Source organism: Chelonia mydas, chromosome 3 (genome assembly GCF_015237465.2).
Source record: "Chelonia mydas isolate rCheMyd1 chromosome 3, rCheMyd1.pri.v2, whole genome shotgun sequence".
In the NCBI taxonomy this organism is placed as follows: Eukaryota; Metazoa; Chordata; order Testudines; family Cheloniidae; genus Chelonia; species Chelonia mydas.
The window spans coordinates 95,129,450-95,143,921 of NC_057851.1; the positions used below are offsets into that span (position 1 = coordinate 95,129,450).

General features: G+C 38.3%; 1 protein-coding gene across 1 annotated transcript in view; it reads right to left on the reverse strand.

The window, feature by feature from the left end:
* Positions 1 to 1,596: 1,596 nt before the first annotated feature.
* LOC102943195 (vesicular inhibitory amino acid transporter-like) overlaps positions 1,597 to 14,472 on the reverse strand; it is a 35,482-nt gene continuing 22,606 nt past the window's right edge. Inside the window, exon 2 of the mRNA XM_007060789.2 lies at positions 1,597 to 2,748. Coding sequence (XP_007060851.2) covers positions 1,597 to 2,748 — 1,152 coding nt within the window. The remainder of the gene's footprint in view (positions 2,749 to 14,472) is intronic.

Consider the following 14,472-nt stretch of genomic DNA (forward strand, 5'->3'; position numbering starts at 1 on the left):
ATTTGTTGAATAAACTAAGCTCAAGAATTCTTATGCAACACTTCAAACTACCTTCTTATGTCCTCAGACACAAAAAGGATAAAATATAACTAATACTGTTCTTGCATGTTTACTTATTTGAGAATGTTCTCCACATAAAAAAGTAATGATACCCTTTCATTGACATCATCCAAGGGATAATATCCTTTTGTCTATGTCATTGGGGGTAATAATAACCTTTCAACTACTTCAGTGAGCAGCGCTTTTTTTTGTCATTCTACATAAAAATAAAAAGACTATACTTTTTAAAAGTAGATAGGGACAAATATGCTCCTATTTACATTTGCATCAATACAGAATAACCCAACTGAAGTCGACGGAATTAAATTGGTGTAAATGTGGAGCAAATGAAAGCAGAATTTGACCCATAGTGTTTAAGAGAGTACACAAATGCTAGAAGACTAGTTACTTTCTTGTTTGTGCTGGGGGTTTTGTTACGATACAGCAGTTTTGTTTTCTTAATTCATTAGTGTCCTATATTTAACGCCTGAAACTTGAGAAGTGTACGTTTTTCCATTAATTACCAGAAAGAATACAAAGGAACAGACTAACATACTTGGTCTTATCAATAGTGTTGATCACTTAAGTTTAGTTGTGCATCATTTATCATTGAATAGGTTAGCCTTGAGAGGCCACTGTCAGGTCAGTAGCATTGCTGCTAAGATATTAAAAAGAAAAATATCGCAGTTAAACTGTTATTATTGACGTTTCCGCTTTGTGCATGCCAGCATATGGTTGGATGAGATTCTCCTTGATATGACTCAGTAAAGGGTTGCATGAAGCTGTTCATAATGAAAATTTAAATTTTCTTCTTTCAAATAATTACTTTGAAAGTAATTATTTGAATAACTTAGCATAGCTTTACTATAATAAGATATGTATTCATTAAAGTACCCTGACTAGATTGCTTCCTATCATGGTAACTTTTCACTAAAGTGAAATACATTGCGATGCTGATCTCTTTATTAAACTAATATCTTTTAAAATTAAAGACGATGGCAAGTTATACAGGATGTTAACTGTGTGTTTGTTTATTGAACTTGATTTACTTCATTTCAGCTTTTAATTTAGTCAGATAAAATAAATAGATCAAAGAAATTTTCTGCCTAATACAGAAAGTGAACAGCATATTAACTTCTTCATTCTACTAGTAAGACATCTTGTAATCAAACCAATAGGATAAATGCATTGCAGGAGAATGAATCTTAGAAACTGACTTCCAGGAAAACTGCACTGATTAGCTATAGTTCCTTTAAGAACAATATACGCACAAATAACTGTGAATTAAAAGTGGGAATGGTCTATTAAAAGTGCTTCTGTTTTGCTTGGTATAGCACTGTTAATGTTGAACATGAGAGCAAATGAAACTTCCATTTCAATTCAATGACAAAATATTTTAATTGTAAACAAAATTGTTTTTCTTTCTTTACTCATTTTAAAAACAAGTAATAGTTCTTATATTAAAGCACATTTGTGCTGTGTCATATATTAATTTTGGAATTGCATTCACAGTGGTAATACTCAAGAGTATATCATCAGATTTTCAAGATGGCCTTTCTACCTTCCTCCAAATGCTTCAATCAGCCCTTTTATTGAGCAGACTATACCTGCTAAGCTGCAAAGGAAACCCACAGTAAAAAGAGAAATGGCTGCACATTTCTCCAAGAACACTAACTTTCCCCATTTAAGTTTTAAGTGGAAAATAGAAGGAAGAAGAAAAGTCATAGCAGCACCCGTTACACTGCCTGTTAAACCCATCAGCAGAGCAAAATGTGGTATGAACATGGCCATCAGCAGAGTAAACAAGAGGGCCAAGCCTCTTAAAACTACAATAAACAGTGGGGTTCTGTAATCAGAATGATCGCTGCTAGATATGCAAGTATGCAGTATTTCTGTGACTGCAAAAAAGGGCAATGGGTAAGACAGAAGAGCCTTGGCTAAGAAGCACAAATTCACCAGGGTTTTTAGGGATGATGGCAGGTTGTCAGTAATAACTTCCTTTGTCTCTTCGCCCCAAGTCAGGAATGCAGTCAGTGCAAAGGCTGTCTTGAAGAGACAAGCAAAAAAGTGAGTCCAGTTCAACATACAGCTAAATTCCTTTGGGTTTTTCATGTTCCCTTCAAGAGTAGGAAGAAATATTTGTGAAGTATAACTGAAAATGATCACCCCCACTGAGACCAGGAAATCCTCAAACTCAATGGGGAGTCTAAATCTTGTCCAAGACCACTGATGTATTTGTGTCAGACAGTAACTCATCACTATGAAGATGATAATGAAATGGACTAAGGAGCAAAGCAGGCTCAGTTTGGAAACAATGCTGAGAGTTTTGATAAACACACAAGGCAGCAGTGTTACAAACACAATTACAGACCAAGTTTTCTCAGTTACTGGTAAATATGGAAAACTATGTGACAGCAAGTTCCCACTAACAACCAGATACAAAATGCACGTCATGATCAGTTCCATCACCTGGGTCACATTGACAACTATGCCACCTAGTTTGGGAAATCGCTTTTTACAGCAGGCATTAGCAATGTCTTCGTATGTGTCTCTCACTCTTATGAGCTGCCCGTCTTCATCTTCTTCATACAAGCAAGCGATTAGAATTTTGCCAGTATAGCAGCAGAACATTGCAGCCAGGATAATAAGAAACAGCCCACTGTATCCACTGTGGAGAAGAGCATATGGCAATCCTAGAACAAAAATTCCCTAGAGAGAGAGAGAGAGAGAGAGAGAGAGAGAAAAGATAGGACAAAAAACCTTGAGGCAAAATGTTTACTAGAAGCAACGCTTTCAAACCTGCATCTGTTGAGTATCATCTTTTCCATGGTGGGAGAATTGTTATAGTATTCTAAGTAAATAACAATTGCAAAAAAAAAAGTGTTTATTTAGGATAAATGAAGTTGTCAGCAAAAATAACTGCTCATCCAGACACACATGTACAGATAAGCTAAGAAAGAGAGAATGCAAGCAAATGGTAGAGACAAGTTCCTGTTTAATATTTAATGCTGATGTGATTAGAAGCATATTTTAAAAGGCTTATAGGCAGTTATTCAGTCAACATGCATATTAATGTAGCAGGTTCAATAATAAAATCAAAGAGCTGTAGCAGCTGCTGTATAAGTTTCACCCAAATATTAAAATAGTATCTTAGGCAAATCCAATAATGACACATGGTTTTGGTTTAAAGATTATACGGGGGTCATAGTTAACAGTCATCTGGAAATAAAATGCCATTCGTGTTGGAATGGGTTACTTCTGCAGCAGTCTGAAACCTTATGGGTTCTTTGCTGTTGTATTCATTCCTGAAGTGAACACTCTTTTAGCTGAGAGTATAGAAAGTTTGGCCTTATTTATATGTCTAAAAATGTATGGTGGGTATACACATACTTTTCTCTGAACACTTTCTCAGAGGAATTGGATTATATTTGTTTTATCCAGTGCACAGTCCCACACTTCAGTTTCATGAAACACCGTGTTCATGGTCTTTTGCAAGTGTGTTTTTGTTGCTTTTGAATTCAGATCAATACAAAACTATCAAATTCTTGAACCCAATAGGCATGCATACAAAAGATTCAATTTAAGCTAAACAGCATCCCTGACATTTCCCTTGTTTCCCAGGTGACAAAGCTGAAGATATACAACGTACATCAGTGCTTTGTGTTCTTGGTGATAATTAAAATAAAATGGAAGGGAAGCAAAATAAAGCTAAATTCATTACATTATTTTATATTATGTCTTACAGCATTATAGGTGAATAAAATGTAGGTATTAACACATTTAGCCAGGCATGGTGACCCAAATCATGAGATCCTTGCTGAGAGTCATATGCCATCAATGGGGCTACATGCAAAGTAATCAGATTAAGTCTCTTGGCGTGCAAATGCTTAAACATGTGCTTAATGTTACTCACATGTGTAGTCTCATTGTGTACAATTAGTCATACATGTAAGTGTTTATAATCAGGTTCTTCATATGTGCTCAGCATGAGTAAAAGTGGCAGAATATGTGCCTCATTATTTACATAGGGCCTACTTCTGTCACTCTTACTCAGTTTGTGTGGTAGTTTACTCAGTGATTATGTTCAGAGTAAGATATTACTCAAAATGAGTAAGGGTAGTGTAATTGGGCCTTTGCACCCAGATTCTCAAAGGTGTTTAGGTGCCAACTCCCTTTGGAATCAATGGGAGTTAAGCATCTAAATATCTTTTGAAGATCAGGGCCTTAGTCCTTACTCAGGTCAAATCCTGTTGCTTTCAATAGGAATTTTAAGGACCTCAGGATTAGGTCCATCATGAGGTTATAGGTGGGCTGAGCACAACTTGTACGTTATTTGTAAGGGAAAAAGGTAGAAAAGAGAAGGTAAGTACAGATCTAGATAAGAAGTTTGGAGGCGAAGAGAAACTAATGGTAAACTACTGAAAGTAATATACTGTGATCTCCTTTCTTGTCTCCCAGCCATAAACTAACATACATTATAAATCAATGACTGCAGGGGCCAGCAAGCAAAGGAGAAAGATGGGCAGCCAACAAATTAAAACGACATCTTTACGCTAAGTTACTAGGCAAGTTAGATCACCCATCATGTGCACCAGTGGTATCTATTTTACTTTACTTTACTTTACTGGAGGTACAGATACCTCTAAAATACAGTTGGATTAAGACTGCAGGATTACTCTTAAAACATGGGTACAATTAAGGATGTATTTAAGTGTGTATGCATTACATCTCTTATTATTGCTCAGACTGTTAATGACACTTTACTTTACTTGGGGTGGGGTAGAGTGTTTTTAAGTTTTTGGGAGAGCCCTTTTATTGAGGTATTGTAATGTTTGATCACCTGTTCATCCCACTCTTCACAGTCACCAGGACTTTCCAAAGCCAGACAGTGACTGTAGTCAGTGTCTTAATTCAGTTCTATGCAGGCTGTTATACAGTCCCCATTACCGTAGTACTTGAGCAACTTCTGGAAGCACATTAAGCAACATGATTAGAATCCCTTATGTGTATTTAACACACATTCTTTGGAAGTGTCCAAAGCTTCCCCCATTTCTGGTCACTACTCATCTTTATGGGAAAGACTACAAATCTGCCTATCCACAGAATGCAAATGGTGCATGTGCAACAGCATCTTTTGAGAGCATGCACCTTTCTGGCACATGCTTTTTATTGAGTGCTGCAGGTAAGGCACTTCCCCAAAGAACAATTTTCCTTTACTATAAAAACAATATACAGGGATTGCCGCAATACCAGAATGGGTCTGATAGCATCTTAAAGAAACCATGTTTATATGAAAATCTGTGGAAGAATCTAGACATGAAGGCATCTTTTGTATCAGCATGTGGACAGTGCTGTTTACTCAGTTCATCAGTGTGTAGTAAGCTTATCTCTTTTCTTCTGCTTTTGTAGTATTTTTTTTTAATTATGGAATCCCCAAGTTCAGTTGGGAGTTTCAAGAGTATCTGCTGACCCAAAAAGATGACAATATAATTAAGCCACAGGTAGGTGTGAGAACAGGCCTTCCCCAAACAATAGCTTCTCCCCTGCTGAATTTAGTCCATTAACATTTATATAACTATCCTCATCCCAGAGTAAAACAGAAGTCTTTCAGATAACATTATCACATCCCACAGCCACTGACAGGTCTCCCCATAGGTATCTGTTTTCTCTTATTTAACTGTTACTTTAATCAGAGCATGGCATAACTAACTTTTAAGATCCCCTTGCTATTTACTTATATCCAATTATGTTTCTTTGGTTGCTAACTCAGGATACAGTTGTAACCAAGGCCACATTTTTCTGTCTTCTGAACTCAGGCCTAATTACTCTTTGGAAAAGCTGGCAGAACAGTTACACAGAAATAATCTCAGGATTTGGATAAACTGTCTGCTCGTTCTTAAAATAATCCACAAAGGGTTGCCAATTTCAGTGTACCTGGAAGCTACATTGGAATTGACAAATGGAAGTTTAGACTGAACATTTCCACAGTAAGCCAAGTTTTTCTCCCCTATTGATAGTGTCTGAAGTCCCTCTTTTGCTTTTTTTTTTTAAATTTTTTAAATGTATGATTATGGAGGATGATGCTAAGAGACTCAGGGACTTACTGTTTCTGCTTCCTTCAGCATCTTCTTGATAACGGAGAACAGCAAGCCTCTAGCCTCCTGGCCATAACTGGCTGTGTAGTCTTTTCAGTACAGATGATGATTAGTAGCCAGAAATGAGAGTTTGGGACACTTCCATAACGTATGTGTTAAAATAAAAAGTGGCACTGCCTCCATTGTCTCTCCAGAATCTGTTTTATTACTGCCATTTCTTTTTAAAAACATTTTCACCAGTGTCCTTTGGCAGTAGGTTGTCAGTTTTTTTATATACGTCCAAAAGAGTTAATGATGAAAAGTGAGAGTCCAAATAAAGCAGGATCTCTTGCCAGACTTCAGAATCCTACTCATCCTCAATCTCCAGTTCCTAACTCACTACAAGTGATAATTTCTGCAAGGACACTTTCTACATGTCATCAAGTTTAAAAATAGGAGTTTCAAAGGAAAAGATACCTCTAATAAGCACTTTTTCAATGACAATGTCACATAACTGCACAGATAGCGGGCCAGATTCTCTGATTTGTTAAGGCTGTTTCATTGTGAAGCAACCTGAAAAAGCTTAACTAGTCCATGGAAGATTCCTCCCACATAAATAAAACCTCACGTGATGTAAGGGTGCTGTAACAGCTTCGATGCTACTTTACTTCCCAGACACCCATGTAGGGGTTGAGTCTAATGGAAGGGAGTGGGGTTAGTGTATCTCGAAACCCTGGTGATGATTGGCTGCTGTAATAGGGCCACAGGCAGACAGGCATAAAGTGGAATACACACTGGGGTCTAGATTGGTGATTAGACAGCCTTTGCAACAAGGACCAGCAAAAGTTGACTAAAGCAAGGGAGAATGGGACAAGCCACACCCAGAACTCAGCCCCCAGCTAGGGGCTATCAGCTCAGCCAGAGCATCCCCATCGGGAAGCAGACAGATCTCCCAGCCAACCCCAGAGGCACCAACCCAGCCACAGGTCCCTGCCAAGTCCAGGACAAGTAGTAGCCAGGGTCAGGGTTACCTGGATGCCAGTCCAAAGAGATGACAGAGTCAGGCAGGAGCATGGCAATCCTACATCTTATTCAATGCTTCAAACTTGTCAGGCCTTAGTTCTGCTCATTAGTTTTCCCTAGTCAGTTATGTAAATAAGGTGACACATATTCACCAAATATACATTTAAAGAAACTCTCCAGATTTCTGAACTTCCAGCCTTAACAGGGCTTTGTCATGCATGTCATACTGACTCCTTAATTTTACAAGCCATTTCAGCCTATAATGTATCACACCCCTGTAAAAACAAAGCAGTATCCCTCACAGGGAAAATAACCTGGCAGAAAGAGAATAGACCAAATCATGCTAGGAAGGGAATGAAGTGATAAAGGAACAAAAAGAATGATGTAAAAAATTTGTTCAACCTTAGGGCTAAATTAAATGAAAAAATAAAGTAAGAAGTGAAGTAAGTACAAATAAATGGATAAATTAGTTAGTAACAGGAGCCCAGAATATCATATGTATTGGCTTAATATCAGAATAGATGGAAAAAAGGCCAGAATGCTATAAAGGTGCTAGGTGCTCATAAACCTTCCAAGCCATTTGCAAATATTATACAGAAGCAGTATAATAGGGTAATCCTAATATTTCTGCAACCATATACTTGGGTGTCTATGTGAATCTGGGTTAGGCATCTCCTTGGAAGAGCATGGGGATGAACCTATGAACACAGGAAAAAAATATACTGTCATACAATGCTAGATTAAGTTGTTTAGGGATATCACCTCACCTATGTTGTTTTTCCTGTATTTACAGAAACATACACTTCCACACTATTTATATGAAAATATAGATAAGCGCTTATTTGAACCAGAGCTAGATTTAGAAATACAGCAAATCCCTTAATCTTGTGCAATAGTACCTGGGTTTGTTTTGTTTTCTTAGCCTCTTCAACAACCTATTTGGACATATCAGTGGCTTTCACATCCCCATGGTTGTTTTCTATTTTATTTTTATTTTTAAACAGTAACTTCAACAGCATCAGATAGCACAGCTTGAATTTAGCCTTCCTGTTCCTTAGTTTATTTTAAATAGGGATGAAGGCTGCCCTGCAACTCTGGGTCTCCAAAATGATGTCTGAGAAAAGAAACTCAGGGCCTTAGTAATTTTAAAGTTAGTTCTGTAAAGAAAAAAATAAGTATACATTTTCTACGCTGGTATTTCAAGAATTTAACTCTTGTCCAAGCTTGCATTATTTGTGACTCAGAAACCTGCATGAGTGAAAACTATGCCCACTGGAAATAATAGCAGAAAGAGAATTTTTATCTAGTGCTTACCTCTCTCAAGCTTCCAGAGATTCATTTTTCCCCAATAGCTTTTAAGGCCAGAGGGACCCATTAGATCATTTAGTCTAGTGGTTTTCAACATTTTTTTCATTTGCAGACCCCTAAAAATGTCAAATGGAGGTGCAGACCCCTTTGTAAATCTTAGACCTAGTCTGTGAAACTCACAAGGGTCAGCAGACCACAAGTTGACAACCACTGATCTAGTCTGATTCCTCTTGTAACAAAGGCTATAGAACCTAGTTACTCTTGTAGTGAGCCCAATAACTTGTATTGACTAAAATATACTTCCAGAAAGGCATCCATGCTTGATGGGAAGACAGCCAGAGATAGAGAATCCACCACTTTCTTAGTAGTTTGTCCCAATAGTTAATCACTCGCACTATTAAAAATGTCTGCCTTATTTCCAACATGAATTCTTCTGGCTTTAACTTCTAGCCATTAGTTCTTCCTAAATTATGGAGTCCGCTAATGTCCGCTGTTTTCTCCCCATAAACATATTGATACACCATAATCAAGTCACCTCTCCATTTTCTTTCTGATAAGCTAAACAGACTGAGCTTTTTTACTCTTCTCTCCAGCCCTCATATCATGAGTGTGTCTCTTCTCTTCATCTTCTCCAATTTTTCAACATTCTTTTTGAAATGTGGACACCAGAACTATAGACAGTATTCTAGTATCAGTCTTACCAATGGCCATATATAGAAGTAAAATTACCTCTGTAGTCTTCTCTTTATACATTCATGCTTTGCATTAGCTCTTTTTGCCACAGCGTCATAATGGGAGCTCATATTGAGGTGTTTGTCCACTTTGACACCTAAACCCTTTTTAAAATCACTGAATCACAGGATACAATCCCCCATTCTGTAGGTATGGCCTGCATTCTTGGTTCCTAGATGCATAACTTTGCATATGGCTGTATCAAAACACATTTTGTTTGAAAGGGCCCAGTTTACCAAGAAATCCAGATCATTCTGTACTGCCCTGTCCTCATCATTATTACCACTTTGCTAATCTTTGTCAGCAGTCATTTTATATTTACTTCTAAGTCATTGGTAAAATATTGAATGGCATTGGGCCTGGTACTGATCCTTGCATAACCCCACTAGAAACACCCCATTCAATGATGAATCCCCATTGATGACTACTTTTAGAGATCTGTCAGTTAGCCAGTTCTTAATCCATTGATCATGTGCTTTATTGGTATTATACAGTGCTAATCTTTTAATCAGAATGTTGTGCATTACCAAGTCAAAAGCCTTACAAAAGTCAAAGTATATTACATCTACACAGTTATCTTTATCAGCTCAACTTGTCATTGCATCAAAAAATGAAAGCAGGTTTGTCTGATGAGCTGTTTTCCATGTATCTATGCTTTAATTCTTTATTGATTGAATACTATAGCAGCTTTTCCATTATTTTGCCTAGGATCATTCCATACCATTTACGCTTTTTGAATATGGGCAGGACATTAGCAGTCTTCCAGCCTTTTGAAATTTCCCAGTATGCCAAGATTTATTACATTTATTATTGTTTTTTTATTTATTTATATTACCTTTGTGCTTAGGGTCCCTATCGTGAACCAGGAATGTGCTAGGGGTTCTACAAACACAGGACAAAATAATGAACCCTTCCCTAAGGAAAATACAATCTTTACTCATCAGCTGGCCACAGGTTTCCTCAGCCAACTGCCCCTTCACTTTCTTGCTGAACAAGGATGGACTTTTAATTATTTTCTTGTGTGGGGAATTGTGGCTTTCTAGCCATCGAATAAAGCCTTCTTAAACAACTCCCACTTTTAATTCACATTTTTCTGTCTACATTTTCCTTCCCAATCATTTTTGCTCATAATTTTCTTCAGCTTTGGGGAATTAGCCCTTTGGAAACACCAGAAATATATATTTGATTGGTTGAGACTGTCCTCTGTTTGCCCATAATGAATGTAATCAGAGCCAATGATCAATTCATTTTCATGTATCATAATGAGGTCCAAAATAGAATTACCTCCCACTGGGTGCTACACCCTTTGTGCTAGAAAATTACCAAATGTAATTTGTATAAACTCTAATGCTGTTCTACTACTGGTTACATGAGATCTCTGGAATATGTCCTTCAAACTGAAATCCCTCATAACAGCACAGGCTTCTTTAAACACTTTACAGAAAAGCTCTTAAGGAGCAACTCATCCTGTTCTCTGGTTTGATTCGGTGGTCTACAGTAGCCCCCCCAGTATCCCTTCTCGGCTTAGTTACTGGGAATATTGATCCATAAGCATTATTTTGATTTATCAATAACTCTGAAACAGGTAATGGTGTCTTTAATGTAGAGCACCATCCCTCCACATAAACACACCCACCAATTCTTTTACTCACACCATCCTTCCAAAACTGGCTGTAATCAGTGATTTTAAAATTCCAATCATGTGACTCAGTAATGCCAATTATATCAAATTTCTTCTCATCAGTGAGAATTTCCAATTGCTCTTGCTTGTTACCAGACTCCTAGCACTGGTATTTAAGCAATAGAAAAACATGTCTTCACATTCTTTGCCACCTCAGTTCAATTTATCCATGACACACTTGTGACGTGCCCCACATAAGGCTTTTTGGAAATATGCTTACGAATGTATATATGACATAACTGGAATATGTTTTATGCTACATATGCCATGTAGCATATCTCTGTAAAGGTTATGATCTATTGAATCTATTCATCCTATTTATATGCATGTGTCATTATTGTATTCAAAGTTACGAATATTGGCTGTATATGTGTTTGATTTTAAATAACCTTAGTAAGGCATTTGGTCAGCTTCTTTAGAAAGGAATTTGCAAGTTAAGTGCCCAGTCAAGAAGCACTTAATGCACAATGGGTCTTGGAAGGCTCCAATCCACATAAGAAGTCTACCTGAGGATGTTCAAGGTAGCATGTGGACAATGGCTGCTGCCTGTAAAAACTGAGTCATGCATAGACATGTGACTTGCCCATGTGACTCCAAAACACCATCTTGGAGCTGGACTTTACATAGGAGAGAGGAGGGGGTGTCCACACACAAAAGAAAGTCTATTTAAGCCCCTGGAAGACCCCTCCATTTTGTCTTCAGCTGGCTAAGGAGATAACCTCTTCATCCCCAAAGATACCTGAAAGAAACTGAAACAGAGGACAGTAACTACAGGGGCTGTGAGTGATTGCTGGACCCAGACTAGAAGGAGACTAGTCTGTAAAAGGAAGCTTACTGGAATTCCTCTGAGGGTGAGGTTTTTAATCTGTATTCAGTTTTCTCACTGTATTAGACATAGACTTGCGTGTTCGATTTTATTTTGTTTGGTAATTCACTTTGTTCTGTATGCTATTACTTGGAACCACTTAAATCCTACTTTCTGTATTTAATAAAATCACTTTTTACTTATTAATTAACCCAGAGTATGTATTAATACCTGGGGAGGGGAAAGCTGTGCATACCTCTTTATCAATGTTATAGAGGGTGAACAATTTGAGTTTACCCTGTATGAGCTTTATACAGGGTAAAATGGATTTATTTGGGGTTTGGACCCCATTGGGAGTTGGGCAGCTGAGTGCTAAAACAGGAACACTTCTTAAGCTACTTTCAGTTTAAGTCTACAGCTGTTAGGGGATGTGGTTCAGACCTGGGTCTGGGTTTGCAGCAGGTTAGAGGGTCTGGCTCAAACCAGGCAGGCCACTGAAGTCCCAAGCTGGGAGGGCAGGGAAAGCAGGGGCAGAAGTAGTCTTGGCACATCAGTTGGCAGCCCCCAGGGGGTTTCTGTGACCCAACCTGTCACAACACTGAGTTTGAGTTTGAAAACACAAGGAGCAGTTTTCCACAAGCTCCAGCTTGTTCCTGGCTGGTATAATCTTATGGATGGATCCAGCTCCTTTTAATAATAATTGAAAGACTTCAGTGGGAGTTTAATTAGGCCCTTAATCCCCAGCAATATCCCTTTTCCCCCTGATATTCCTGCTCTCAGCCAGTGCAAGCCTGCTTCCAGCTTCAGGGAGGAAAGTGACACAGGTGTTTATTCTGTGATTAATGTTTGCACTTATGTCATGTACTGGAGAACTTTGTTCAGAACTGTTGGTCTGTCAGTCCTTCAGCTCATGTAAACAGGCACAGATTGTGATGAGGTAGATAGACTGCTTGGGATGGTATTGGAGGATATTGAGGGAAAGAAGTTGCTTGGTCTGCATTCATTGTAAAATGTGTATGTCCATTTGGTTGACAAAATAATCACTGAGTTCGCTCTTACTTCCATGAATAGCCAGGATTATTTGTGAGAGTCTCCACTAAGATTAAAAGGGGGAGTGGGGGAAAAGGAAATGTCTCAACAAGAAGTATTTGCTGCTGTTAAACGCTGGTTTTAAATATTTGTTCCAAAATTGAAATAATATGCTTGTGGCTTAATGCTGCATGATTTCATGGAAAATGCTAGTGTTGCAAAAGTTCCTGGTTTTCTGTCAGAATATACTGAATCCCACAAAACATAACCTGCAAGCAAATTAGTTGTTAAGGAGAAAGAAAAGGAGTACTTGTGGCACCTTAGAGACTAACCAATTTATTTGATCATAAGCTTTCGTGAGCTACAGCTCACTTCATTGATGAAGTGAGCTGTAGCTCACGAAAGCTTATGCTCAAATAAATATACTGAATCCCACAAAACATAACCTGCAAGCAAATTACTTGTTAAGGAGAAAGAAAAGGAGTACTTGTGGCACCTTAGAGACTAACCAATTTATTTGATCATAAGCTTTCGTGAGCTACAGCTCACTTCATCGATGAAGTGAGCTGTAGCTCACGAAAGCTTATGCTCAAATAAATTGGTTAGTCTCTAAGGTGCCACAAGTACTCCTTTTCTTTTTTGCGAATACAGACTAACACGGCTGCTACTCTGAAACTTGTTAAGGAGAATACATTGTTTCCCTTAGTCCCAGAGGAGAAGGCAGGCACAGTAGATACTGTAGCTAAAGGAATTTGAGAAATGGGATTATACATTACATATGGAAGCAGGGAAAAGAGAATAAAGAGGAAAGTCAGTTACACCCATAACAGCCATCACTTTTGAAAGTGAGTTGTACCTAGCAAGCTGGAATCACTGTCCACTCATCTGATTCAAGTTCATCAGGTCATAAGATACTTATATAATAATTAATAGGAACAATATAACATTACAGTTATATGCCTTTCATCCAGAAAGTTCCCAAAATACTTTATAGACTGAACCAAATCCTCTCTAGCCACTGTTGTGAGGAGGAAGATGGATATTGCCAGGTATATCCCCCACTCTAGGTACCATGCTGGCCTGGACAGGAATCAGCATGGGCTATTGAGTGCAGCATAAATGTTAGCTGGCTGGACAGAGTGCATAGCTACAGTTCATGCTGCTCTATTTCCTAGCACAGCCCCCCCACCCCCAAAGGCACCCCTCAGTAGAAACCTGTCCTGGCCAGCATGATCCCTAGAGCAGAGGATATACTGGCAGCATCCCTCTTCCTCCTCACAGCACCAGCTAGAGAGAGTTTGGTCCAGTCTGTAAAGTAGTTTGGGAATCAATTGTATGAAAAACATATAGCTGTAAAGTTATTTTGTTCCCATTAATTATTATAAAAGTGTTTTGTAAATTGATAAGTCAGTATGCACTGCCATGGTTGCTACATCTCTTCTGGAATGCTAGGGAAAGATCCGGTTGTGCAATTTGAATAGGGAAGGGCAAAAGCTCTCTGTTCCTTCTTCCTCTCCCCGCTCAGACCTCAAAGGGCAGGAGCTCACCCACCACTAAATACAGCCACCTCTGGAATAAAACACAGCAGCTGTTCTTACTCTACACAGTGTTAGGATAAGAAATTATGGAGTGAGAGCAGCTACTCTAAACTGAGCTCGCAAATGAGTTATAGGCCCAGTGTTGGGCCTCTTCCTTCAATAAGCAACAAAAATGTCATATTGGCATCAAAATTGCTGGGTTAGATCTGGGGCCAAAGTTGAATATTTTAACAAAATGGACAT